The sequence below is a fragment of the Mycteria americana genome, chromosome 2, assembly GCF_035582795.1.
Source record: "Mycteria americana isolate JAX WOST 10 ecotype Jacksonville Zoo and Gardens chromosome 2, USCA_MyAme_1.0, whole genome shotgun sequence".
Lineage (NCBI taxonomy): Eukaryota > Metazoa > Chordata > Aves > Ciconiiformes > Ciconiidae > Mycteria > Mycteria americana.
Genome location: NC_134366.1, coordinates 127,759,773 through 127,783,352, shown reverse-complemented (window position 1 = coordinate 127,783,352; position 23,580 = coordinate 127,759,773). Strand labels below are relative to the sequence as shown.

General features: G+C 36.1%; 1 protein-coding gene across 1 annotated transcript in view; it reads left to right on the top strand.

Annotated features, from left to right (window-relative positions):
• Positions 1 to 612: 612 nt before the first annotated feature.
• Positions 613 to 23,580, top strand: part of CCDC178 (coiled-coil domain containing 178) — a 189,179-nt gene continuing 166,211 nt past the window's right edge. Inside the window, exons 1-6 of the mRNA XM_075495698.1 lie at positions 613 to 686; positions 12,563 to 12,643; positions 14,558 to 14,685; positions 16,757 to 16,791; positions 19,370 to 19,464; positions 20,798 to 20,998. Of these exons, the coding sequence (XP_075351813.1) occupies positions 12,586 to 12,643; positions 14,558 to 14,685; positions 16,757 to 16,791; positions 19,370 to 19,464; positions 20,798 to 20,998 (517 nt within the window). The 5' untranslated portion in view covers positions 613 to 686; positions 12,563 to 12,585. The remainder of the gene's footprint in view (positions 687 to 12,562; positions 12,644 to 14,557; positions 14,686 to 16,756; positions 16,792 to 19,369; positions 19,465 to 20,797; positions 20,999 to 23,580) is intronic.

Here is a 23,580-nt window from a genome sequence, read left to right as displayed (position 1 = left end):
AGTAGTTCCCAAATTTTGGACCGTGGAGCACTGTCAACCATTATACATTTTCATTGCACAATCAACCTCAGCAGCAAAGTTTTAACGGGAAACATGTAAAAGCGAGGCGATTTCACAGCATAGGCCACGCAAGCACTGCAAGTCGGAAAACACCCAGCTGGCAGATGTGGGGCAGGGCGCGGGTTCCGAGCTCCCCTGGGGGACAGAAGGCCATCTTTAAATACGGAATTCCCTGCACGGAAGGAAAGGCGGAGAGTGTGCGGGCAGCCTTGCACCCCCGCGGCTTACTGAGCTCCCTCAGGAACCGAGGGGTGCGAGGAGGCTGGGGTGAGCGACCCCCCTGCCCTCCGGCGGCGCCTCCCGGCCGCGCCTCTCGCACCCCCTCGCCCGACGCCCCGGGCCCCGGCCGCCCCCCTCGGGCAGCCGGCGGAGGGTCTCTCCTTCCCGCTTCCCCCCGGTGGGAATCGGGAACGGCCTCGGCCGGCCCCGCCGAGGGAGCAACGCGCCGGGCTCGCCCGCCGCCCGCTCCGCCGCCGCCGCCGCCGGTTAGTCCCGCGCGCTCGGCCCTGGCCGCGCGCTGCCGCCGTTGCCGGGGAGACGGGCTAAGGGACGCCGGGCAGGACGCGGCGGCGGCGGCTGCCCCCCTCCTCCCGCCCGGCGGCGGCGGCGGGCGCCCAGCCGGAGCCGTGAGTACCGGAGGCGGGGCTGGGGCCGCCAGCCAGCTGTGTTGCCGGCGGCGGGCGTGTGGGGGGAACAGGTCCTTGGCCGGCCCGCCTCGGTGCCGCCTGGCCTCCGCACGGAGGGGTGGCGGCGGGAGGGAGCCGGGCCGTTGCCGCCTCCCGCGCAGGGGGGCTCCGGGCGGGGGGCGCAGGGCTGCCGGGCGCGGTGTCGGGCGCTTCTAGTGCGGGACGAGTGCCCTGAAGTCCTATTTTATCGTCCTCCAAGAGAGGGGCTCGGCGGGTGCTGCTGGCTGGGCCCCGGGCCGGCGTGGAGGGAGCCGGGAGCCGCGGTTGCGCTGCCTGTGCCTGTGGGCTCCGCCGGCGCGGAGGGTGTGCGGGGCCCTCGCCCCGCAGCGGCGGGCGCGGCGCCTTCATCGCTCCTTGGGAGTTTCGCCTGTGGCCGCGAACGGCTCCCTGCCGGAGTCCAGGCGGCGTTCCCTTACACAGGGCGGCGGTGGCACATCCAGTGCTTCCTCGTTGCCTACGTTGCCGTGGCAGAATAAGCCAAAGTAACGGTCTTTGTCTCCAGGAGGCTGCACCTTTGGAGGTGTCTGGCTGAAGCCTGGGGAAGTACTTAAGTGGAGGGTACATCCCCCGCTGCAGAAGCATTCGGGCATCTCTGCTCTGGGAAGAGGTTCCGTTAGAATGGCTTCTTGGGGTTTCCAGAATTAATCCCCTTTTCTTCTCGCAATGCTTGATGCAGCAGCTAAAGCATCTTTGAGAGATCTGATTTTTCAGCTTATATGCCTAAACAGGCTCTGCCCTCTTATTGTGGAGTTCTTAACTGATTCCAAGAATACAATAAACTTTCTGATGTACAACTTAAAAGAGTTTTAAGCCTTCCTTTCCAAATACATAACATTTTGCACAGGCTCAACAATGTGATGAGTCACTACTGAAGAGGAGACTCTGATTAAAAATTAGATTTTTTTCCCCCCACAGAGGGTATATTAATTATTCTGTCTCTTAGTTTTTTCTCTCTTCAAAAAGCGAAATACATAAGGCTAGAAAACATGGAAGGACTTGGTATGGGAGTTATTCCAGAATTATATTACCTTCCAAAAGCTCTTGGGTTGTTTTTTAAAGAATGGAATCTCTTAGTTTCGCTCCATAATAACACCATGCCAAAGTAGAATAGACTTTGAAGAAGATATTTTGAAAACCTTGTGGAAGGAAGAGGTGGCTGTTACTACAGTGATGATGATTGACCTCTAATTTCTGTCTGTCTTGTTATTTCTTTGGGAAAATAATTAATGAGGAATGGGGGAATTCATGACAGAGAAGGTTTAGTGGACTTGTTCTAACAGCTCATAGGGTTGTAAAGTTTTGGTCACAGTCCGGTCTCAGGAGCCTAGGTGAGTATATTGAGGAAATATGTAAAAAAAATTTATAAAGCACTGTAGGCTTGACTGTTGTGCTTCAGCAGAATATACCCCAAGCAGCAATCCCTTCTTGTTTTTCTGTATTAAGCATATTGAGATTTTTCTTGGAAGCTGAGGGGCTGGTCACGATCCCAAATGAAAACCCAGTATGTGATCATTTTCAGACTGATCGTGTTCTTTCAAATTGCCCTGACTGGAAAATTGAATATGTTTGCTAACAATGAGATCCTTTTTGAATATGCTTTCAGGAATTCAGAGATTTACTAAGGTTTTGGAGATGTTTGATTTGCAGTCCTTTAAGATTATTCCTCATGGAGTTGCAGTGTGGCTATCTCTAGTGAGATAGTGCCACTATTAAAGAAAGAAATCTACAAGATGGATACATGTGTCTCTTCAGCCTTCTTCCCTACTGAGGGGCTCTAAATTTTTGTAAATGTTCTCATCTTTTCAGAGCATACAACCTGTGTGAGATTCGAGTTTTATGCTGGTAAAATATCTGACTTCAAGATCTGGTATTATGATGTAGATACCACGGTCTGCTTTATAGGTAGCCTTTTGTAAGCCTTTTTGTAAAGAGCTTTCAGATGGAGTTAAATAGAAAGAGGACGTGGTAGTAGTAACTGCACTCTAGATGATTGTTTCAGGTTTGATACCTTGCATAATAAGACAGGTAGGTCTGAAACTGTCCACATGAAGTCAGAATGAGGGAAAGTGTCCCCTTTAGAAGGGTGATGTTTTATTTCATTTTGGACATGAGACAGAGAAATTTCCTATTCCTCTTTCAGTACTTGATGCAGTTTTGGATGAAATTGTCATTTGGAAGATTGCTATTCACACTAACATCAAAAGGTAATACTGCAATAGTGGCCCAAAATATTTGCTATCATATTTTGAGATCCCATAGAAGTTCTAGTGAAATTGACCTAAATGACAGTAAAATTATTTTCCATGATACTTACAAGATGGCTACTGAAGCATTACACTTGATGTTAAAAGAGAGTTTGGAGTAGGAATAGAAATCGAATGGTTAAAAATGTTCATTATTTGTAAAGTGATAAAGTCTCCTAATATAGAGAAGTCTACTTATCTATTCCAGCTTTCTGTGTGGTTCCTGATTTTGTATACTGTTATGATCTTTGTAATAATTGCAGCATTGAGTTTAGATAGTATGTAGGCAAAATGATTTTAACAGATTTTGAATTCTGTATCTCAACGTTGGACATTAGATAATTTACAGAACTTTTCTGGTTTTCTGAATCAGCTGCCTTCACAGTGTAAACGAGAAACAGCTTAACAGTGAATACTGAGGAATCTGGATCACTTCGGCTCTTCCTATTTAACTTCAAAGGACTTGTCTATACATAAAACTTGTGCCATGAACTGATGAGGTAGATAATGCATTACAGTAATTCTCCTAATATTAGGCTAACTACATGCATCTAAAAGGGCTTTGTACTGGCGTAGTTGATCGCTGCTATTAAGGAGAGTAAAGTCACAAAGGATTATGCCAGTCCATGCATATGGATAAGAAATTAAACTCTCTCTCTAGCAAAAAAAGGGTGTTTATATGACCTTTGAACTGTGTACAAGGTGTGAACTATTATGTGTTGAGAACAATTCTGTGTTGAAGCAGAAATTCAGAGACTGAGTAAATCTAGGAAAAAAAACCCCCTTTCCTGCATTCTTTTTTCTCAAATATGTATATATTTGAGAAAAAATTCATATAAAGTTTTAAAAATTCATATAAAGTTTTTAAATTTCATATGAAGTTTTAAAAAATTTATTTATTTATTCGTTTTACTGTGTATTTTTAGCTTTGCTTGAAAATTTAAGTTGAATTACTGAATCATGGAGCACAAACACCGAGTAAAGGTAATGGTCACATTTCCTAGATAAAAAGCTTTATGGTTTAGGATGTCTCACTTTGGAAGGTAGACGGTGAGAAAGAATTAGCTTGAGCGAGCAGCAGCTCCAGTCAGCTTGGGGATATTGTTGATTTTGTAATTATCATTAGCTTTTTAGTCTTTTTCTTTTGGTTCTTTTTTTTATTTTCCTGTCATGCAGAGCTTTGTCTCGGAGCTGTCATCTTCTAAGGTTATATTGCAGAACAGGTACAAGAATGTACTCTTAATGTAGCTATATTGAATTGTATAAATTAGTCTTTCCTTTAATGTTGAATCATTATAAAAAAGCAGTCTGAGACTGTATAATTTAAAAATATTTTTCTATTAATTTTCTTTTTAAACAAGACTTCTATATAGCATCAAGACTTAATTAGCTGCTAAGATCTGAGCAGTGCCACAAAATACATCTTAGTCCAACTGAACAAGAATGTGTTTATAGTTACTCAGCACTCGATTTGGAATTTGGCAAGATCTTCTCTTCAAACTAGAAAACACACAGATGCAATTTCATATTATTTAGTAGTGTGTTGTGTTCCCTTTTTTATTTTAAATAGATTGTATCATCCTGCCAAATTTTCAACTCATTTTGTTTCTCTAATCTTCGCAACCGAACTATTTATATAATATACATAATGACTAAAATTACTATTTAACTTCAAGTCCCCCGAAACATAAAATAATAAAATACATACAGCTTAAAATGGGAAATCAAATAGAGATGGATCAGCATTTTAAAATGTTCATGTCTCCATTTTTTGTCTCTAAAAGAGCATAGTGTCGTCACTTTAGGCACAAACTATGTCTTCTGCATGGCACTGTAGAACAATGGAGGTACTCTGAATAATACTGGCAGCAAGGACTGCGACATGATTCTTTCTCAGTTTGGACACAATGTCTTGCTGGGAGGAGCTGCAAGCCCTCTGGAGGATGGGATCATTTAGAATTTGAAATGATCTTGAGAAGTCAGAGAATAGGATGTAAATCAGTAAGAACAAGTATAAAGTACTATCCATAAGCAGAAATAATGTGGACAGAGCAGAAGAAAATGCTAGGTAGCAAAACACCTGTAGGTTGAAGTGCTAAACATGAAAACCAGTATCATGCTGTTGTGTTAGAAGCAAGGGTTTTATCAGGATATGAAACCAAAAGCATTGCATAATACTTCTGTTCTTCTTAGTACTGGTGAGGCATCAGCTGGAAGGCTGTGGCCTCTTTAGCATATATGCCTGGAAAGACCTGGACCAACTGAGGAGAATTTGGAGGAAGAGAGTGGAAAAACAGTTGGAGAGTATAATCTCTGGGCAGAGGTCTGTGTATGTGTAAAAAATTAGAAGAATTTGGTCTGTTTAGTGTAGAGAAAGAAAGAGATAGTAGTTCTCAAATGTTTAAGAAGTTGTTTACAAGGTGAAGGCAATCTGTTATTTTCAGTGTCCATATAGATACAACAAGGAGATTATATTATACATTAGGATGGCTAACTAATGGCAAGGATGGTTAAGTCTGGTTTAAGTTTGCGTAGACATCTGGTAGAAAATGGCTCTAAAAGATTTTAAAACAGATTTGACAAGCATCTGTCAGGAATGGTTTAGATTTAGTTGAAACTGCCTTGGATCTTTCAATCCATGGAGGCATTATTTTGCAAATGGAATCTGTTTTCACATTCTACTACACTTCTGTCATTACTGAAGAGAAAATAACTTTCTACCTAGTTGGGCCCCTTCTGTTCTATCATGGAACTTTCTAAGTGCTTAATTAAATAATAAATTTCTTTTTTTCTTTTACAGATCCTGTCATTTTTACTTATATTCTCCCATTCCAGTTTTGGCAGTTAGGCTTTGTCAGGCTTTTTTTTTTTCCCTTTAGCTCTCATTTACTTTGTCATCTTTGTATCTTTTTACTAACTCCCTTTCCCTACTGCATAATACATGTTTTCCAGCTTTGCCTTGCAAGCACCTTTAATTCCTTGAATGCCCTATCCCACCTCCTTTTCTTTACCATTGCCAGCACCCTCACGCTTTGTTCTTTCACTTGTTTTTGTCTTTTTCCTATGTTGTTCTTTATTTTTTAACATATACAAGATGTCATCTTTTTCTTTTTCTCCTTTATCTGTGTTACTTCTAAAATAGTGAAGTTTAAGATCCCTACAAAATATAGTTTGATGGAAAGATGATGAAATAAATGAAGGCAGTCACTTTAGGTAGCCTCCAATTAAGGAGGGGTTTTTGGTATATCTAAGAAAACAAAGTGTACGCTGTCACTGTATATGATCTGCCAGTGCCTGTCCTCCAGTAGCTTTTGCCTATTCCAACCAGATTTGACAGATGGGTAGGAGTCTCAAAGATGTTTTTTTCCAAGTTTCACGAAAATTGGCGGCTAAGTAACGGGAATAAAGACCCAAATTATTTCCTTATCTGAAAGAAAGGAGTTATAAATTAGTCCTTTACATATTCTGTAGGGTAGCAGTCAGCTGACTAATCAACTCATGTCTTGGTTAGCCAGCCAAGCTCCAAATCAGTCCTATGCACATGCCCAGAAAGGAATACCAAAGGAAGCAGTGTTGGTCAGGCTCAGTGACACTGAGGGGAGCTGGGCTTCTGCGAGGGAATGTTGCACAAAAATCCATGGAAAACCAGACTTTACTGATTCTAATGTGATGAGAATGCTGGGGTGGGTTTTTTGGCTGTAAAATCTTTTTAACGTTTTTTTCTCTGTTCTTTGCAACATCAGTGAGACCATCACTTAATAAATAGCAATTACTTCAAATAATAATACGGTCTTTCATTCATCCATTGTTCCTGTTTTATCTTCATTTTTTTGGAGAACCTGTTATATCCTTAAAAATTTGGGTGGATCAGTTCCACAAGTTCATTAAGACCTTGACCCATTCATGCCAGGAAGGTCTGAAGAGATAAGGTAAACCAAAAATGATATTGTTGGTACTTCAAGCTAGAAGCATGATACTATGTGCTAAACAAATTCTTGGACTTTCACTTTGCATTTCTTTGTTGCAGTGTATTGGCTGATTACAGATTTTTGTGCAATGTATGTGACAGCGTAAGAAAAGACTTTTAAGTTTCCAAGACTTAAAGCTTTCAAGTAGAGATGATCTCTTCTGTGTTGTCTTTAACTATGATTTATTTGTCTGTTGTTCTCTTCTGTATTACCAAACTCTTTCTGAAATTGTTTGTTTGTATTTCTGAATATTAAAATGAAAGGTACTGATGGTAATGAACTTGATAAGTATAAGGTAGCTCTGAAACAACCGAGTCGGAACTGAATTATTGAGCAAACAAAGCTAGAGAAGGGAAAGGATGAAAGAATTCTAGTGTTGAAGTAAAAACATAGAAATGCAACTGTCCTACTGCTCATCTGACCTGTGGGGTTATGGGTTTGTTTTGGGGTTGGGGTTTTTTTTGAGACATTTAAGGTTCATTCTGGGAGCTGATAAGGAATTGGAGAGGAGTTTGTAGCTAATTCACAGGCTGGTTGAATTGAGTTAATTTGTTCCTGCTGAATGCGTGTTTTTTAATGCTGCTGAGAAAATTATGCTGTTGTAAGACTGGGTGTCAGCATGCCTAGAGCGCTTTTTTCTTTTCTACCATTTCTTGAAACTAAAGAAACAAATAAATTCATCCTTATTCAATGTGAACCTCATTGCAAGTGAAAAAACAAAATAAGTTTGTCACAGGCTGTTGGGGGTGTTTATTTTTGCTGCAGTTTCTTTAGCCATTTCTGGATGTTTGACTAATAGTGTGTTTATTATTCTAAAATAGTATTTTGAATTTAATGAGAAAACCAGAACTGCAATAAGTAAAAAGATAACGTAAACAGTATTTAACTAAATAGTTTAATAGAATGCAAGTAAATATACTCGAATTACAAAAGAAAAGTGAATGAGTGAATTAAACAAGAATATGTTGCGTTATGTCTATGAATACTTGATCTAATTTTTTGTTTCTTCATTAATCTGTTTTTAAAAATGGAGTTCAAAAGTGTCTTCATTTCTAATGCTTAGAATAAGAGATGTGATTTGTACGAACATATGCAGCAATTATGCCAAAACTAAATTTCTTCAGTTCTGTGGTTACTATGGTAACCAATATTCACTGTATTTCGTTTAGACATATACAACAGAATGGAAGATGGTAGGTTTAAGATTTAATAATCTTTGCAAAAATATTGTGCTATAGTACATGGTATTTTAATTATGGGTAAGGGGACAGATCAAATAACTAACATGCTTAGTACCATGTACATTGGTAGTAATCATCTTTAAAACCTATTTGGATGATTCTTGTGGTAATAGAATTTTGGGTGCTCATTTCTAACAATTGAATTTAATTAGTTTTTTGCTTGAGCAGGGAGATTGTTCCTACTACTGTCAGGTCTCTTTGACCTCCCAGGAATAAGGAAGACAATAGTAATTCTCCTGTTGTTTTGTTTCTGGCCGTGGAATGTGTGAGAAGGGACACTGAAATAGTAGATTAGGTAGCACCTGTATTCAGAGATAGTTATGTTTTATGTGAACCCATGTCACAGAATGTGAACAGCTATTAAGGTATTTATTTTCTCAATACTACTTGGTAGAAGTATAATTCCTCTTTTCTGATTCGTGTCAGAAAGGTAGAACTCAAGAATATATAGAGAAAGACAAAGTGTATCATTCATGACTATGGCACAGAATACCTGGATTTAATTCCCTTACCTATTACAGGTTTTCAGTGTCCTTGTTTTTCATCCTGTTTAATTTGTCTGTGGGTTGGTTTGTTTGTTTGTTTAGAGTACATATTTGCACTAAGGTCTGTGGAAAAATAATAGGGCTTAAGTTTATTTGAGTTGCAGACTATCTAGCTGGAATGAACCACAAGAATAGTGGAATACTGGAAAAAAATCAAATTGATTTTGATACAGAACTATTTCAGGTACTTACATGATAGTAATAAGATCTCAGCTATAATAGTTTTAGTTTTGGATACCATTAGAAGTTTGCGAGAGTACATTATTTGATCTTAATTCCCTTCTTAAAGCGGCTGGTGTAATGGACTATTTTTTGGGATCTTGTCCCTGCGAAAGGAATAAAATACAACAAAGAACCTAAGGATTTTTTTCCTGACTTTTGTTGTCTTTAATAATAATTCTAATCTTTTTATTAGAGTTGGTGGTTTATACTAGCCAGCCTACAGAATTCTACATGAAGCCTTGTTTTCAAGTGTGAGACTTGACTATCGCTATGACACATTTTAATGCTGCAAACTGCTATTTAAACAACGCTGTGTACTATTTTGAAACATCTGCACCAGTTGTAGTTTGGGCAATAATTGCAGGGATGTTAATCCCTTTCTGCATATTCTGAAGTAAACCTCGGCTGCATTTCAGTGGTTAAAAGGATTCACTGCATCACTTGAGGACAGGCAGAAATTGTGCAAGAAATTCTAGGATCCTAAAACCAAATGGTAAAATGCTGTATTTGCAGAAAGTTAACACTTGGAGGTCAGGACATGATAGAATAAAATGAAGATTGTTCATGGAACGTTAGCTCCTTTTATGAATTAATTAGTTTATAATTTTTATTTATGCTGACTGCATTTTGGGGAGGGAGGAAAAAATCCAACACAAATGGCATAGTCACAGTGAAGCAGGAATCAATGAGAACATTTTAAACAAAATTCTTCTGTGATTTGGCCATATCTACTGTGCTTATGAGGTAGATAATATCAATTTGCACTTAGTTTACTTAATAGTGAATTAGAGTTTTGGTGAAGAGGTAAGTGTGTGACTTGATGAGAAAAAGGTTCTCCTAGAATAAGCTTTTTATGAAGCGTATTTATGATTCCCCAAGACTCTGCCTGGGGAATGGCATTATGATGAGAAATAGTAGTACTAGCTTATGTTACATGGATAGAAATTCTAACATCTGGATTCTGATCTCTTTCATGAAAAAATTTTATCGAGGATTTTGCTTTTAACAAAAATTTTGTTAGTTCCTGATCCTTCTCTTTGAGATGTTGGTATTAGAAATTTAGTTTTAGGAGCTGACAAATTATTTATCTTATCTTATAGTAAAGAACCAAGAAAGTAATTAAAATGTTGTGTGTGTTTATTTTAGCTTTAGCCATATTTAATAACATATACAATGTACATATATTTTTATAAATATATATATACACATATCTGATGAAAGATTCACAATGCTTTTTTTTCTCCTTTATGGAGTAGCATACAATGACTTTTAAAAAGTATACTGTAGTAATATGACTAACATAGTAGCTATCTTTGTCAGAGTGAGAAAGTTAGTTTGAATTCTGTAAAACGGTTTGTGCAGAATAACTCTTCCTGAAGGTCAGAGGTATATATTACAGAATTGTGAGTGCTAACTCACTGGGTTTGGCTTATTTTTTCTGGATAGGATAATATAAAAGACATTTTTTTATTTGCATTTTGATAGCTACAGCTGCGAACATAAATAGTCTAATATTTGTATATATCGAGGCTAAGATTTTCAACAGATACTAAATGAACTACATGCTGACTAATTTTTTTTCCAAGCCTCAGATCAAAACGATACTTTTGTCATCAACTGTGGATTTGTCCAATATATTTTTTTTTGGTGGCTTGTTCTGTATGGTGGAATGCGTCTTTGTGTTGTGTATATGATTCCTTATCAAGCAAGTGATGTTCTCACCTTTTTCTTAACACATGCTCGCATATCAGATAATAGTCTGTTCATACCTCGTTCTGGATGTATTACTGGCTATATAAGAAACAACAAATTGAAACTGTTTCTTAAGCTTTTTTCCTGGATTTCATCCTTTTGTATGTAGTATTTTTCTCCTCTTTCCTCCTTTCTGTAGAGCTATTCTGTCTGTCAATACTTATTTTCTTTGACTTACTAAGAGTTTCAGATTCTTTTATACTCCTTGTTGGAGCTAATATGGTCCATCTGGTCTGACTGTCAGGATGAGCCTGTAGGAGAGTAGAATATCGCTTTGCAGAGTCCAAGAAGCTGACATCCTGTCACAGAGACAGTTAAAAATTCCAGCTTGCCAAATCAGCATATTTCTTTGAACATCATTGAGTCCTGCCATTGGCAATAATTGTTTCAGGAAATTGAAAAAGCCACCAAACTTGGAAAAAATAGGTATTAATGTGCAAATGACATGCAAGAATGGCTCATATAATACATTTTCCATACATTTCCTAAGGAGAGTTGCATAGTTGAAAATGTGGTGACTTGCAACTTTGTTATATGTATTATGAACTTTATTTAATTCAAAAAAATCTTTTCCATAGCTTTAGTTTGAAAGGTTTTGTTGGTATTGTTCAGAGTTTCCGAGTCAATTAGTTTGTTATGGTAACAGAGCAATAATGTTGTCTGCATTGCACTGTATGGAAGTTCATGTAGGATATCAGCTGTGGATTCAGCATTTCTTTTGGCAAGCTTAGTACACTGACATTCTTCTAACATCTCTTTGGAACAGGCTTGAGTTTGGTGGATCAATAATCTGAGGTGTGGAGAGTGAGGGGAGCATACTTTGGTCTTGCTCTTTGTTTTCCCTGTCCACCCATTCAGTTGGACTCACAGGCAACTGTTTTCCATATCAGAGAATTTGGAATAAATGTATCTCTATTTTTTAATAGTACTCTTACAAGAATATGGAATGCTAAAATCTATGATCTATGTGATATTTGTTTCCAGTGTTTTATATTGATGAAGACTGTAATATAGGTGTTGGGGTTTTTTTGCTTTTTTACTAGTCAGTTTTTGTAGGTTGAAAGTAGTTGGAAGCGACAATTTACTGTGGACTTCTAATGCCAGTTGCACAAGTTGGGGGGCAGAAAAGGGGGTGTCCACCTGGATCTCTGCATGGCAATGCAGTTATTTGTCAAATGTATGAATTTTAAGGGTGATAAAATATTCTGGTAAATTACCTCAGGTTGATGTCCTGAGGCTTAACTACCTAAGTTTTCAGCCAGTATTATTTTTCTGAATTATGTAAATGATAAATAAATAATGTTGGTTTTGTTTATTGTAGTAAATCTGAGTTACAAGTTTATATGCAAATAGGTAGATTATTTTCCTCTTATATGTGTCTTCTGTCCATTGAGATGACAGTGTTTCAGACTACAGGTTTATGGACCTCCCTTCCATTGACAGTTTCTTAATTAAAATTCATGTCATAGGTTATCCATTTTGTTTTCATGTTTTTCTAGTTAGTGTTGGTTACCACTGTCATGATAGGCTCCAAAATAACCTGTGTAGTTTAAAAAGCCAGGCAACGTAGGTTGAAATTTGGTGGTCTTGTTTTTCATTTGCTTTTTAACTGTAATTTCATTACTTGAATAGGATACACTGTGTGATTTGTACTGCCATCAACTGTTTAATTGCTGCTTTTCCCTTAGTAGGAAAAGTGAAAATAGATTTGCTAACCTTTAAAAATACTGTAAAAATACATATCACTGATGGAATACATTTTCTTGCTGATGAAAATAAGAGTTTTTAAAATGTGTATATGTGTATGTATATATGTATATGTATCATTCTTTTTCTAATCATTAGGCTGAAAAGTACTACCAGCAGTAATGTTTGAAACACAGTCATTTTCCTGTTCTTCTAAGGACAGTAATGAGACATCCCAAGGTACGTCAGATACGTCTTCTATTATACAGTTTTCAAATAGTTTAATGAAGGACTTAAATTTAAGATATAAGAAATTATTTTATATTTTGTCTTTGTAATGTTACATAACACTAGTCCTCTTTCTTGGTTCTTCTGTCACGCTGCTTGAAAAACCTTCATAGAAACGATTTTATAGACTTTGAGTGTCAGTCATTGACTTACTGGTGTCACTCCATCCTCTCATGATAGTTCAGTTTTCTATCTGAAAACAAAATTGGCTGTATTTCACTTGTCATTTAAATTTAATTTTTAGATTTTAAGGAAATGGTAAATAACTCCGCTTTCTCACTGAGTTGTATTTCTAGCTTCCTTTTACAAAGGGATTAGAAGACTTGCATGTATAAACATTTGCATTTACCAAGGAAGACCAAAGCAGTAACAGAATAATCTTTTTTTATTAAAGCTATTCAAAAATTTTGGATTTTTTTTTAAATGGTAGTATTGTTAGTTGCATTAGTGATGTAAAGAAAATAAACATAATTTTTACAACAACATTAATGTTAATTTAGTAAAATGTAAGAATAATAACAGTAGAAGCAACTAAGGGAAATTAAAGTAATGTTGGTCTCAAAGTCTGAACTTCTGTGTGGTGCTTGAGTACGAGAAAGATACAAAGTCTATATATGCTTTGTTAGGACTGTGCTGTGTAGTCATCCTGTGAAAGTTTCTGGCTCTAGGAACACGCAGACCAAGATCCTACGAAATAGGTTTTGATATCCATTTTAGTGGGCTGTCTTTTCAAACAAAATCTTGCATACCATCTTTTCCATTCCAGTAAGGCTGTTTATGATAAACTAAAGTTAAAATAGCCTTATGTAACCTACAGACTTTTAAATGTTTTAGGCTGACACTTCAGTTAAGACACTAAGAGATTATTCTTTTTAAAAAAACCCAACAAATCCACAGACTGTATATGAAGGTTATCTGGTTCTATTTTACAGTTTAATCCCTATTACTGTTATTGTTATTTTTGGTTCATCTCCAAGGCACATTAAAGCATTGTATCCCCCTGAACATAATTAGGTTAATGTTTCATGTTTGTAGGACAGCTTCTTAGACTTTTTAATAGCTCTACTGCTAAGTTTCAGTGTCTTGTTCTGGTTCCTGACACCTTTCATTAGTGACCTCTGCAGTCAGATTTCCATTCTGTGTATTAATTAACTAGTTAACTTTCAATAGTGTGCCACAGTATCATTTATTTATGTGTTTATAAAGCTAACAGACTTTAAAGAAAACATAATTGTGAAATCTGCATGTTCTCGTAAAACAGTTCATTTGTGTCATGTAGCTTTAAATTCCCAGCATGGGAACTACTGTTCTGGAACTTCATCCCTTCATAAGGTTGAAGCAAACATTTGCTGGAACTAAGTATTGTATATGTAAGAGTAGTCTAAGCTTGCCTCTAAGGCCCTGTGACCTTTTCTGTTTTGCTCTGGGAATTTCTGTTGTAGCTGCCACCTTTGCATTTTTGGATTCTGATATTATTTTACTGTTTATACAAAATCCTTGCTGAGGACTAGCGTAAAATCATCAAACTCGATTCATTTGGGATTAATTATGTAAAATTAGTTACAGCAAATTGTATTTTGACCCTAGCCTCCTTTATCATGTCTCATCTCTTTCAAATTATTCCTTCATATTCTTCAAACATTTTTGAATCTCTCTTCTTGTATTTGAGATTGTATTCAAAAAGGAATAACATTTTGTGCACAAAGCATGCATAGTAATAGATGTAGCTGTTACATTCCCTTAGTCAATTTCAAGACCAAAGCTTACCAAGTTCCAAATTAAAGGAAGAAAATCAGGTATGAGAAAATCTCACACATGCCCACGCATGAAGTTTAGCAACCTTCTGTATTCTCTTTCTTTTTCCAGATAAGAACAAGTTGATCACCACAAGGCAACGTAGCTGTGCTTTTGTAAATACTCCATTACCCTGTATTAACAAAGCTATTTGTCACATTCAAGAGTTAGAATTAAAGATAGAGAAATGCTTTAAACAGGTAAATTTATGATTGAAAATGGCCAAGTGCTTGTTATCTTTATAGGAACAAGTATATTTTTAAATAGGATTACTATGTTGATTTTTATAAAAATTTAACTTCATGTCGTATGTACTCTCCAAAATAGTGCCCAGCAGGTTCATTTACTGGTCATGATGTCTTTTTCATCTACTTAACAGTTCTGGCAAATCAAACTATCTTATTATAATCAATATACCACAATATCATAATGTAATATCAATGTATCGTAAAGATAAGTAAATTCATATATGACAATTCAGATGCACACAGTCAGTTGCTTCAATGTTATCAATTGTCTGCAAAATAGTTTTTGATACTAATCTTGAGTAGATAGTCAAATTGAGCTGTGTGCCATTTTCTGTCATGTATAGTAAGCAGAGTTTTTTCCTGAACAGTACTTAACAATTCCTTGATTAAAAAATATCTTTACTCTTGTATTGAGAGACATGAATTTGAAAATGTTATGGTTCTTTCTCTAGCAGTACATTCTGTTTTCTTAGCCTATATAGATTTTGTGTGAGTAGAAACAAGAATAAAGGGAAGCTAAAAAAAGGGGTAGGTAGAAAAAGAAAGAATGCAATATATACTGTTTTAAAGTATAGTAAAATCTTCCCATTAACTTCTTTGAGAACATGATTAGTATCATTTAAATAATTCACTTTTGCTGGAGAAGTGTTTTCCAAATGTTAATAAATTTTGCATATGCCTACGCTGCAGTAAGAAGATCTGATCACTGCTTGCACAGACTAGTTATATTTAAATAATTTATCTCCAACACCGACAATAATGTCGTCATAGCAGCACATCAGGAAAACTATCTTAGATTAGTATTCCACAAACACTGTTAAATACTCTGCAGGGAGGTTTCTGCAACTACAGCATAGATACTAGAAGAATCCAAGGTGAATGAACTACTGTTGTATCTTGATTTACAGTATAGACATTAATTTGATAGGAAATTTTATATTGCCTTGTTCACCTTTAAAATAATGTGAGAATAGTGAAATTATTTTAATGTCATAATTTTGTCATCAATATACATTAATTAGATGGATAAGCATTGACATGTCCAGATATTTATTCATTTTAATTTTAGCTTAAATTGTGTAAGTCTTGTGCATATTTTCCACATCTCTTCTAAGTTTGTGTTGCTTAGTATACAGAGATTCAAAATAGTCTGAGATCTCTAGATGGTGACATCATTATAACTGAGTTAAGAGGAGAAAAGGTGGGGTTGCTATAGTGTGAGTATTTCATTAATGCTCTTAAAAATTCAAAAGTAGGCATATATACTGAAATGACTATACTAATATAGGGAGTTCGGATTTTACTTGTCTATGTATTAATTTATTTACACCTCTGCTGGTAAGTTAAATATTACCAGCAATGTGTCCAGCTGACATGGAAAACCTTATATTCATACTGTTAAATTCTTACCCTCCAAAACAGGATAGACGTTATGCACACTGCTTTTGAGGAGTGGCCCCTGACCCTTTCCAGTTCCTGAACTGTGTGTGGAAACAGTTTGGGAATGGTTTGTGAATGTGGTAATGTCCCTTACCACAGGTTGTACTAGTAAGATTTAGTAACAATTTAATGGTGTAGGTGATCAAGTTGCTGGGCCCAGAAAACTTCCCTGTCAGTGTTTAATTTGCTGTTGTAGACATAGCCCTAATGAAGAAAAAGCATGTAAAGTTCAGACAGAACCTCTGCTGTAGTTTTGAGATTTAAAACAAAGTACAGAGGTTAAGAGTGAAAACAGAATTAATAATATTAAGGCATCTTTAAAAAACATTCTACAAAATTGTGTAATACATACATGTATGTACAAAAGCTGGGTTTTATTACCAACTGTTTGGAGATGCACAGTTTTTAGGAATTCAGAAACTTTGTAATTATTTAAAAATGTTAAAAAGCATTCATCTGTATGTACGCTAATTAGATCCTCTTATCATACTAAATTCAGTGGCCTATTATGCTTTTTGTGAGGAAACAGAAATAGTGTATAACATCTGAGATGTATAATGGAGTTTATGTTTTACTTTTGCAGTATGGTTATGTGTTTAAGGAGGAGAAAATACCATGGTAAGAATCATACATACAAAATCATACAAAATAATGCATTTGTTTTAATGTTAGGTAATTATTTGATGGGATGTTAGTCTGGCTATAAAGTCTGCTCTGTGAACTGTAGAGTTTACCAAGTTCTTCTGTAACACAGAATGCATCTAAAACAAGCATTCTTAGTGTCTGCAGGATCTAGTTACTTCAGAAGACCAAAAGCGTTTATGGAGAATTTCTCATATCTTTCCTACTCAGTGTTTAATTTTCAAAGATTCAAAATGATCGCAGGTCTCAGGACCCGCTCAAGTGATAAATTTCTGTTGGTAACTGTTATTCAGTTATTGATACTTCTGAAGTTGTGCCCAATTGTACCAGTTATCTCAGGTACCTAAGTGTAAGTAAGGATCCTTATTTTGAGCTCTCGTTGCTTTAAGTTTTGGGTTGGAACATGATGTATAAGCATTCTGAAGGTTTCTGCATACTTACTCTGATCTTTATGAAGTTCTCTAAATACTGTGTACAATTTCCTGTATTTGCATAAAGGGTTAAATTTACTCTCATTTCAGCTCGGCTAGACACAGGGAGAGGACAAGTAATTAAAAAAGGGAGTAGGAAAAGAGTTTGAATGAAACAGCCATTTCTTCATCACATGCTGTAATAAGATGGGGAAAAAAACAAGATTTTTTCATTTTTTTCTTTCCTGGTTTTCCTATACTGCATACTGTAAAGATTCTTATTAAATGCATGATTTTTGTGTTTTCAGTGTAGTTTGCCAGCTACTTATGTTTAGTTCAAAAAACTTTTGTGTGTTTGAGTGACAAAATTGCCTAGAATTACACTATAGTGTTTGCAACTATGTATCTTTAAAGTTAGAGGGCAAGAGAGGATGCTTGTTAAAATCAAACCAGAACATAATTCCTAAATTAAAAATAACCAGTTGAAGAATTGTTTTTTCTAGATATGTTTGCACTGCAGATATCTAGAATATATACAGAGCTGTTAAAGGTTATAAATTTAAAATGTAATTTTAAAATGTAAGTTTAAAATGTAATTTCAAAACATAAAACTCATGCAGTTTTTTTCTAAATTTTACATATTGGCTGCATGTATTTTGAAATACACTAAAGAACTCAGACTTTTCCTAACCTAGGATACGATACAGTACAATACAAGTGTATTCCGAAGCCAAGTACCCAGAAAGTACGCAAAATAAGTCTGAATGTGTGACTTTAAATTGTATTATTCATGATGCAGGCTACTTTATGATGTAGTTCTAGTTAGAAAGACTAAAAGAGGAGTTTGAAGAGGAGAATGTATCTCATGCACTGAGCTTGTTGTCCTGAGTATTTTGCTCAACAAACCCTGTATTTCCCTGTGTATTTTCACTTCATGTCGGATACACCTATTGAGTTATTTTGTGTTTGCCTACTTATCCAACTCCTGTTTATCAGACTCCTGCTTCTGTATCTAATTTGATGTCTCTTCTGTCACCAGGTCCCACTTTTCCTGTCCAATGTCTTACTATTTTCCATTACTGCACAGATTTTTTTGTTCTATTCCCTGTAATTTAGATGTATTTTCTGTTGATCTAGGAAGGCTTCAATAGCATTTCTTTTGGTTTGTTTTTGGCATAGGCTTTTTGTCTGTTATTTCTTCATGGAAAAAGAACTTTTTTGTGGAGTTCTTTGAAATATATACATTCACATTATGCATGTACGTGCGATGTAGTGCTGTGATTGCAGATTTCGTTTCATCTTAGCTGCATGTGAAGAACCTGTATGTGCTCTTTAAGCCACATGTGTGGGCATAAGCAGATGGTAGTTATCCTTCCTCCCCTTGTTCTCAACTCCAGTAGGCTAATGAGCCTCTTAAGTTCCATGTGGACCATGATTTGCTTGTGTTCTTCTTTGACTACTTGTGTTACTTCTTTCACCCTCTCACTTGCAGGTTAAATTTGTCCTAATCTCATTTTAACAAACCCCTCCTCATCTCTGCTTTTGAGTCTCCCAGATTTCAAAAGCTTTTCTGTTGGAAACTGATTAAGCCTTGTGCCTTGATCATTTTTCCTTTGTATCTCTGAAAAATCTTTTTTCTGCATTGGTGACCCTCAAGTGATGACTTCCCTTAAACTGATAAAACTGAAACTACATCTGACCTGCAGTGGCAATGTATCTGTGTCTGCACAGATACAGCACTAGATGCTTCTGCCACTTAGAAGAGTCTGGAAAGTATAGCATATATTGCTCCTGTATATTCAGAACTTGGAAAGAGTAACAGCTTTTCTACAACAGTTTCTCTTTGGCACATCCTTGGGTGTGAGGACAAAAATTGAAGATCTGTGCAAGTACAAGATGTAAAGGAATCTGTTTCTTTTATTTCTGTAAAGAAATGTGAGAAAAGCACTTATATGGGAATTGTACAATTAATAATTCTGTATGACTTGCAGTATTTTTTAACAATTATTCCATTTAACTAGCCAGCATTTAAATGTGTAAGATTCAAGAAATGAAATTTTGACTTAGTGAAAGTAGTATTTACTTAACAATGCTAATTTAATTTCAGTCTAAAATTTTGTAGTGACAGTGGCTTTTATCTACAGGTTAACAAAACAGGTCAGTGCTGAATCTATTGAAGATACCTGGTTATCATTATCCACTACGTTGGATTTTAAAGAAGCTGATGTATCTTGTGAAGGTAAAAATATTTCATAATACTCAGTCTGAGCAGTAAAAGTTACTTATCCTCATTTAATATATGCTTTGCATTGGTAATAATAGGTGCTTGTTGCCTGTTCTATGTCTTATGTAAATTATGTGAGTATCCTTTGAAATCTATGTGTATCATCTGTCAAGCTGAAAGACACATATATTTTAAATGTTATATTAAGAACTATTAAATCATCCTGTTTGCAAGAAGATAATTTACATTTCTGTATTTAGATTCATGCTGTGTTTTAACCCATCTAGGATTTGAACTAGCTGAACTAGTTATGTTGGTTGTTGGAAATCCTAGGGGGTTTTTCATTTAGTTTCTGTAAATGCATCGCTCTTACGGGTTATTCATAACGTACTCCCAATGTAGAGTTCTGTTTTTTACAGTTTGCATCTTTACTAGTTTATATATTTTTAAATTAAGTTTTAAATATTAAAGAGATTGTGTGCAATTCTTTTTAAGCCAATGTGCAACCTTTTAAGTACTACTAGCCTGAGGCGATCCTGTCTGCAGTAAATTGTGTGATAAAATTTCTGTTGATGGCAGTGAAGCCAAAATTTCACTCCAGATTTTAAACAGTTCTCCTTCTTTTCTATGCTTGCAGTTTTAAATCACAATAATTTAGGGAATTATTGACTGTGGAATCAAAATGGAAATGTCTTGGACTCTGTAGAATACATAATTTCCATTTTTTATAGATCAGGACAACGGATGATGACCTCAAAGAATCTTTTATCAAAAAATAACTGAGGCATTTGTGATAGCTAAATTTCACAGAATGAAGTGTTGATGATACATGTGTATCATGAGTAAAACAGTGCTGTTGAGATGTTACACCGATTTTTCTTAGAACTCCAAAGACTTTAATGAAGTCATTGATACTTGGGAAAATAAAATGAAATAAGTATTCTTTAAAAAATTGAGATGATTAGGAACTTGTACTATTATTTGGATTATTACAAGGCAAAGATGAACATTTTGCACCATCTATATTAATACATTTTTGTTGCACTCTGCATTGGAAATAAGTCGGAGGAAAATGCTATTGAATGTGAAAGTTTTGTTTGTAACCAGTTGTGCTTGCCTTGATAGACATGAAGAGGCTAGCTTTATACTGAGAAAGAAGCTGAAGTAAAGAGTGTATGTTTAAGCCTTTGTAAGAAATAATTATAATGTATGTTTAAAAGCAGCAGTGTAACCATTTGTGCTTACTGTGATACATGTGAACAGGCCAACTTTGTGTTGAGAATGAAGCTTGAATAAAGAGCATATGATTAAGCTTTCATAAAAAATATTTTTTAATGTATTTTTAAAGATGGCAAGGCATTAACCTTGAAGCAGGAAACGGAGGCTTTGCTACTGGAAGTTACTGAGCTAATTAAGCGGCTGGAGGCTGATCGTGAAGAGGCAGAAAAAGCTTTGGAGTTGGAGAAACAGCGAAGGAAAAAGCTTGGCATGAAAATTGATTGTATGTCACTTTGGAGGCTTCAGCAGCTCCCTGCAGCCGTTCAAAAAGGTATTGGTATTGCAACTAAGAATATTTGTTATTTTTCAGTCAGTTCATTACCAAGAATAAGAATTATGATATGACTATAGTTGGGTTTACTGTAATAGGAGTAAAATATTTACTCTTCTGGATTTGGTATGTTTGAATATATATCTGGAAAAAATATGGAAAGTACTATAGAATGTTCAGCATTGTTTGAGAAATAGCATGAGTAGACAAGACACCCTTAAGATGATAATAAATACTCAGTTTGAGGCAAGGAATGAGAAGCTGAAACAGAATTATAAAATAATGCATTTGAGTTAAACCATAAATTAAACCACAAATAAAAATTTTTTTTTTTTTGGGAGAAAAATTAAAATGTGTTAAACTCGAATAAAGTACTTACATATTTAGTAGGAATTGTTTGGTGTAACCATTGATAGGTCTCCTTGAGATCCCAGATTCTAAGGACGTTTATTGTTACCTTTTGTGATGAACTGGTATCTACACAATAGAATTGAAGAAAAAAGAAAAAAAAAAGCAGCTACTTAGCAGCTGTTTGCTGTTTGTTTTCTGACTCACGGTCAGAAGCAGGTACTGTCTGAACCTAGACGTATAGAAAAGTTGCATAATTTGTAGCAGTAGGTTCCTGAATGTAAAATCACAGTTGGTACTCTAGTGCATATTCTGGTGTACATCATCCTGAGATCTTCCAGAAATACCTCACAATCCAGAGGGTGGTGACAGCACAAGACTTCCATAACTGTATTTACTGATGGGTAAACACTGAGTGAAAATCAGTGTCTAATGGAGGCAAGCCAGGAGTCGTTTAGTCCCAAATGCTTTTTTTCTCTCTCTCTCTTTTTTTTTTTGCCCCCCCCCTAGGAAGGCAAAATGTCAAATAGTGCAGATCCCTAACGATATATGAGAGCAATGTTTGTTTGTTTGTTTGTTTTAGCCAATGGCTAACTCTTGACTTGGCAACTAGAAACCTGTGTTAAGGTGTTACCAGTTTGCAGAGATTGCTTTCCTTAAAAGCAATTACCTCTGAAGGACAATTTATGATGCCCTGAAAACAGAGGAGGAGATTAAATAAAGAATCAGAATTAAAATTCATTGATAGGTTAGAAAATACTTTCAGGAGAAAATCCTGTGGCAATGTAAAGGTCAATTTTACAGAAGCAAAGAACTGCAAGAAGAGAAAGTTGATAATATAATCTTCATTCTTCAGCACAGTAGTTCAGGAATTGAGCTGCAGAGATGTTACTTTTTACTTTTTGAAGTACTTACCTTCAGTGATGCAGCTGTAAATCATTTTTGCGTGTGGCTATATGTTCCTGTTGCTTTTACTTTACTGTTTAGCATTCAGAATAAATATAAAAAGTTTGGAATAGTGGAATATAATTAACACATTTTCAATTCTGTTAATATATGCAATGATACAGTATGTAACAAAGGCAAAATAAACCAGCATGAAGTTTGGCTGTGAAAATTAACCAACTCTTCTCCCTTGATTTATCAGTGGGCTATGTCAGTATGACGTTGTGTCCTTGGAGTAAATTTGTAATTTTCAGGATTATAACTTTTCATAGTATTATCTATAAGACAAAAATTATGCTAAAATGGAACTGAGGATAAGGGGAAAAGACCCTCAGGGATGTTATAATTATCCCTAATCTAAGTATTACAAACCCAGGAGATTCTTAATTAAGTTTGCATGACCCATTCAGAGTAGACACTGAATCTGTTATTTCTTCAGAGTTCTCTTGATTTCCATTATTGCTAGCTCCTGCTGCGTCTATGTCCTGTAGCACACTCAAGTAGTTGCAGTGACATAACCTATCTTCAGAAACTACCTTCTCTGAAATATAACAAAAATCCAATGTAAAACACATTTTATTCATGTTAATGTTAGGTATCACTTTGTACGATGTAGAAAAGCCACTTATTCATACAATGTCTCTTTAACTTTTAGTAGCAATGAAATAATAATTTTGTAAATTTGTGATTTATGTCTTGTTAACACAGCAAAATTTATCAACTGCTAAAGGATTGCATTGAATATTCCACAGCTACTTCTCAGAGCTAGAGAGCCTTTTTTTCTCAGTAAAATGTGCTTCTCTCTCTCAGATTTATGGCAAATTTTACTGCTCTTGAGACATTTTCTGATTTTTTTCCTATCTGATAATCTTACTTTACTTTCCCTAGTTTCATACCAATAATTTTTCCATATAGAACATCAGCTGCTGCAGGACATCATCTCTAATAAGCTTTTTTTTCCTGAGCAGAATAAAATATATGTTGTCATTCAGCAACCAGTGGTCTAGTCACATATTTTCTTGTAAAGACCCATAGGAAGTTTATGCCAAAGTCAGAAAAATAAATGCAGCAAACTGAACTAAGACTGACATACTTCTCTGTGGCAACATGAATATATTTTGTTTGTTGGCTTTGAGTTTGTATGTTTAGTTTAGCTTTCCTGAAGCCACGTTTAGTTTAGGAAGTGTCCCTGAACTGAAAATAGTTGGTGTATTAAGAGGATGTGGCATTTAGACTTGCCCTGTTCTTCCTCTGCACCTGCATATGTCTGTTGCTGGAGACTAGGAAGC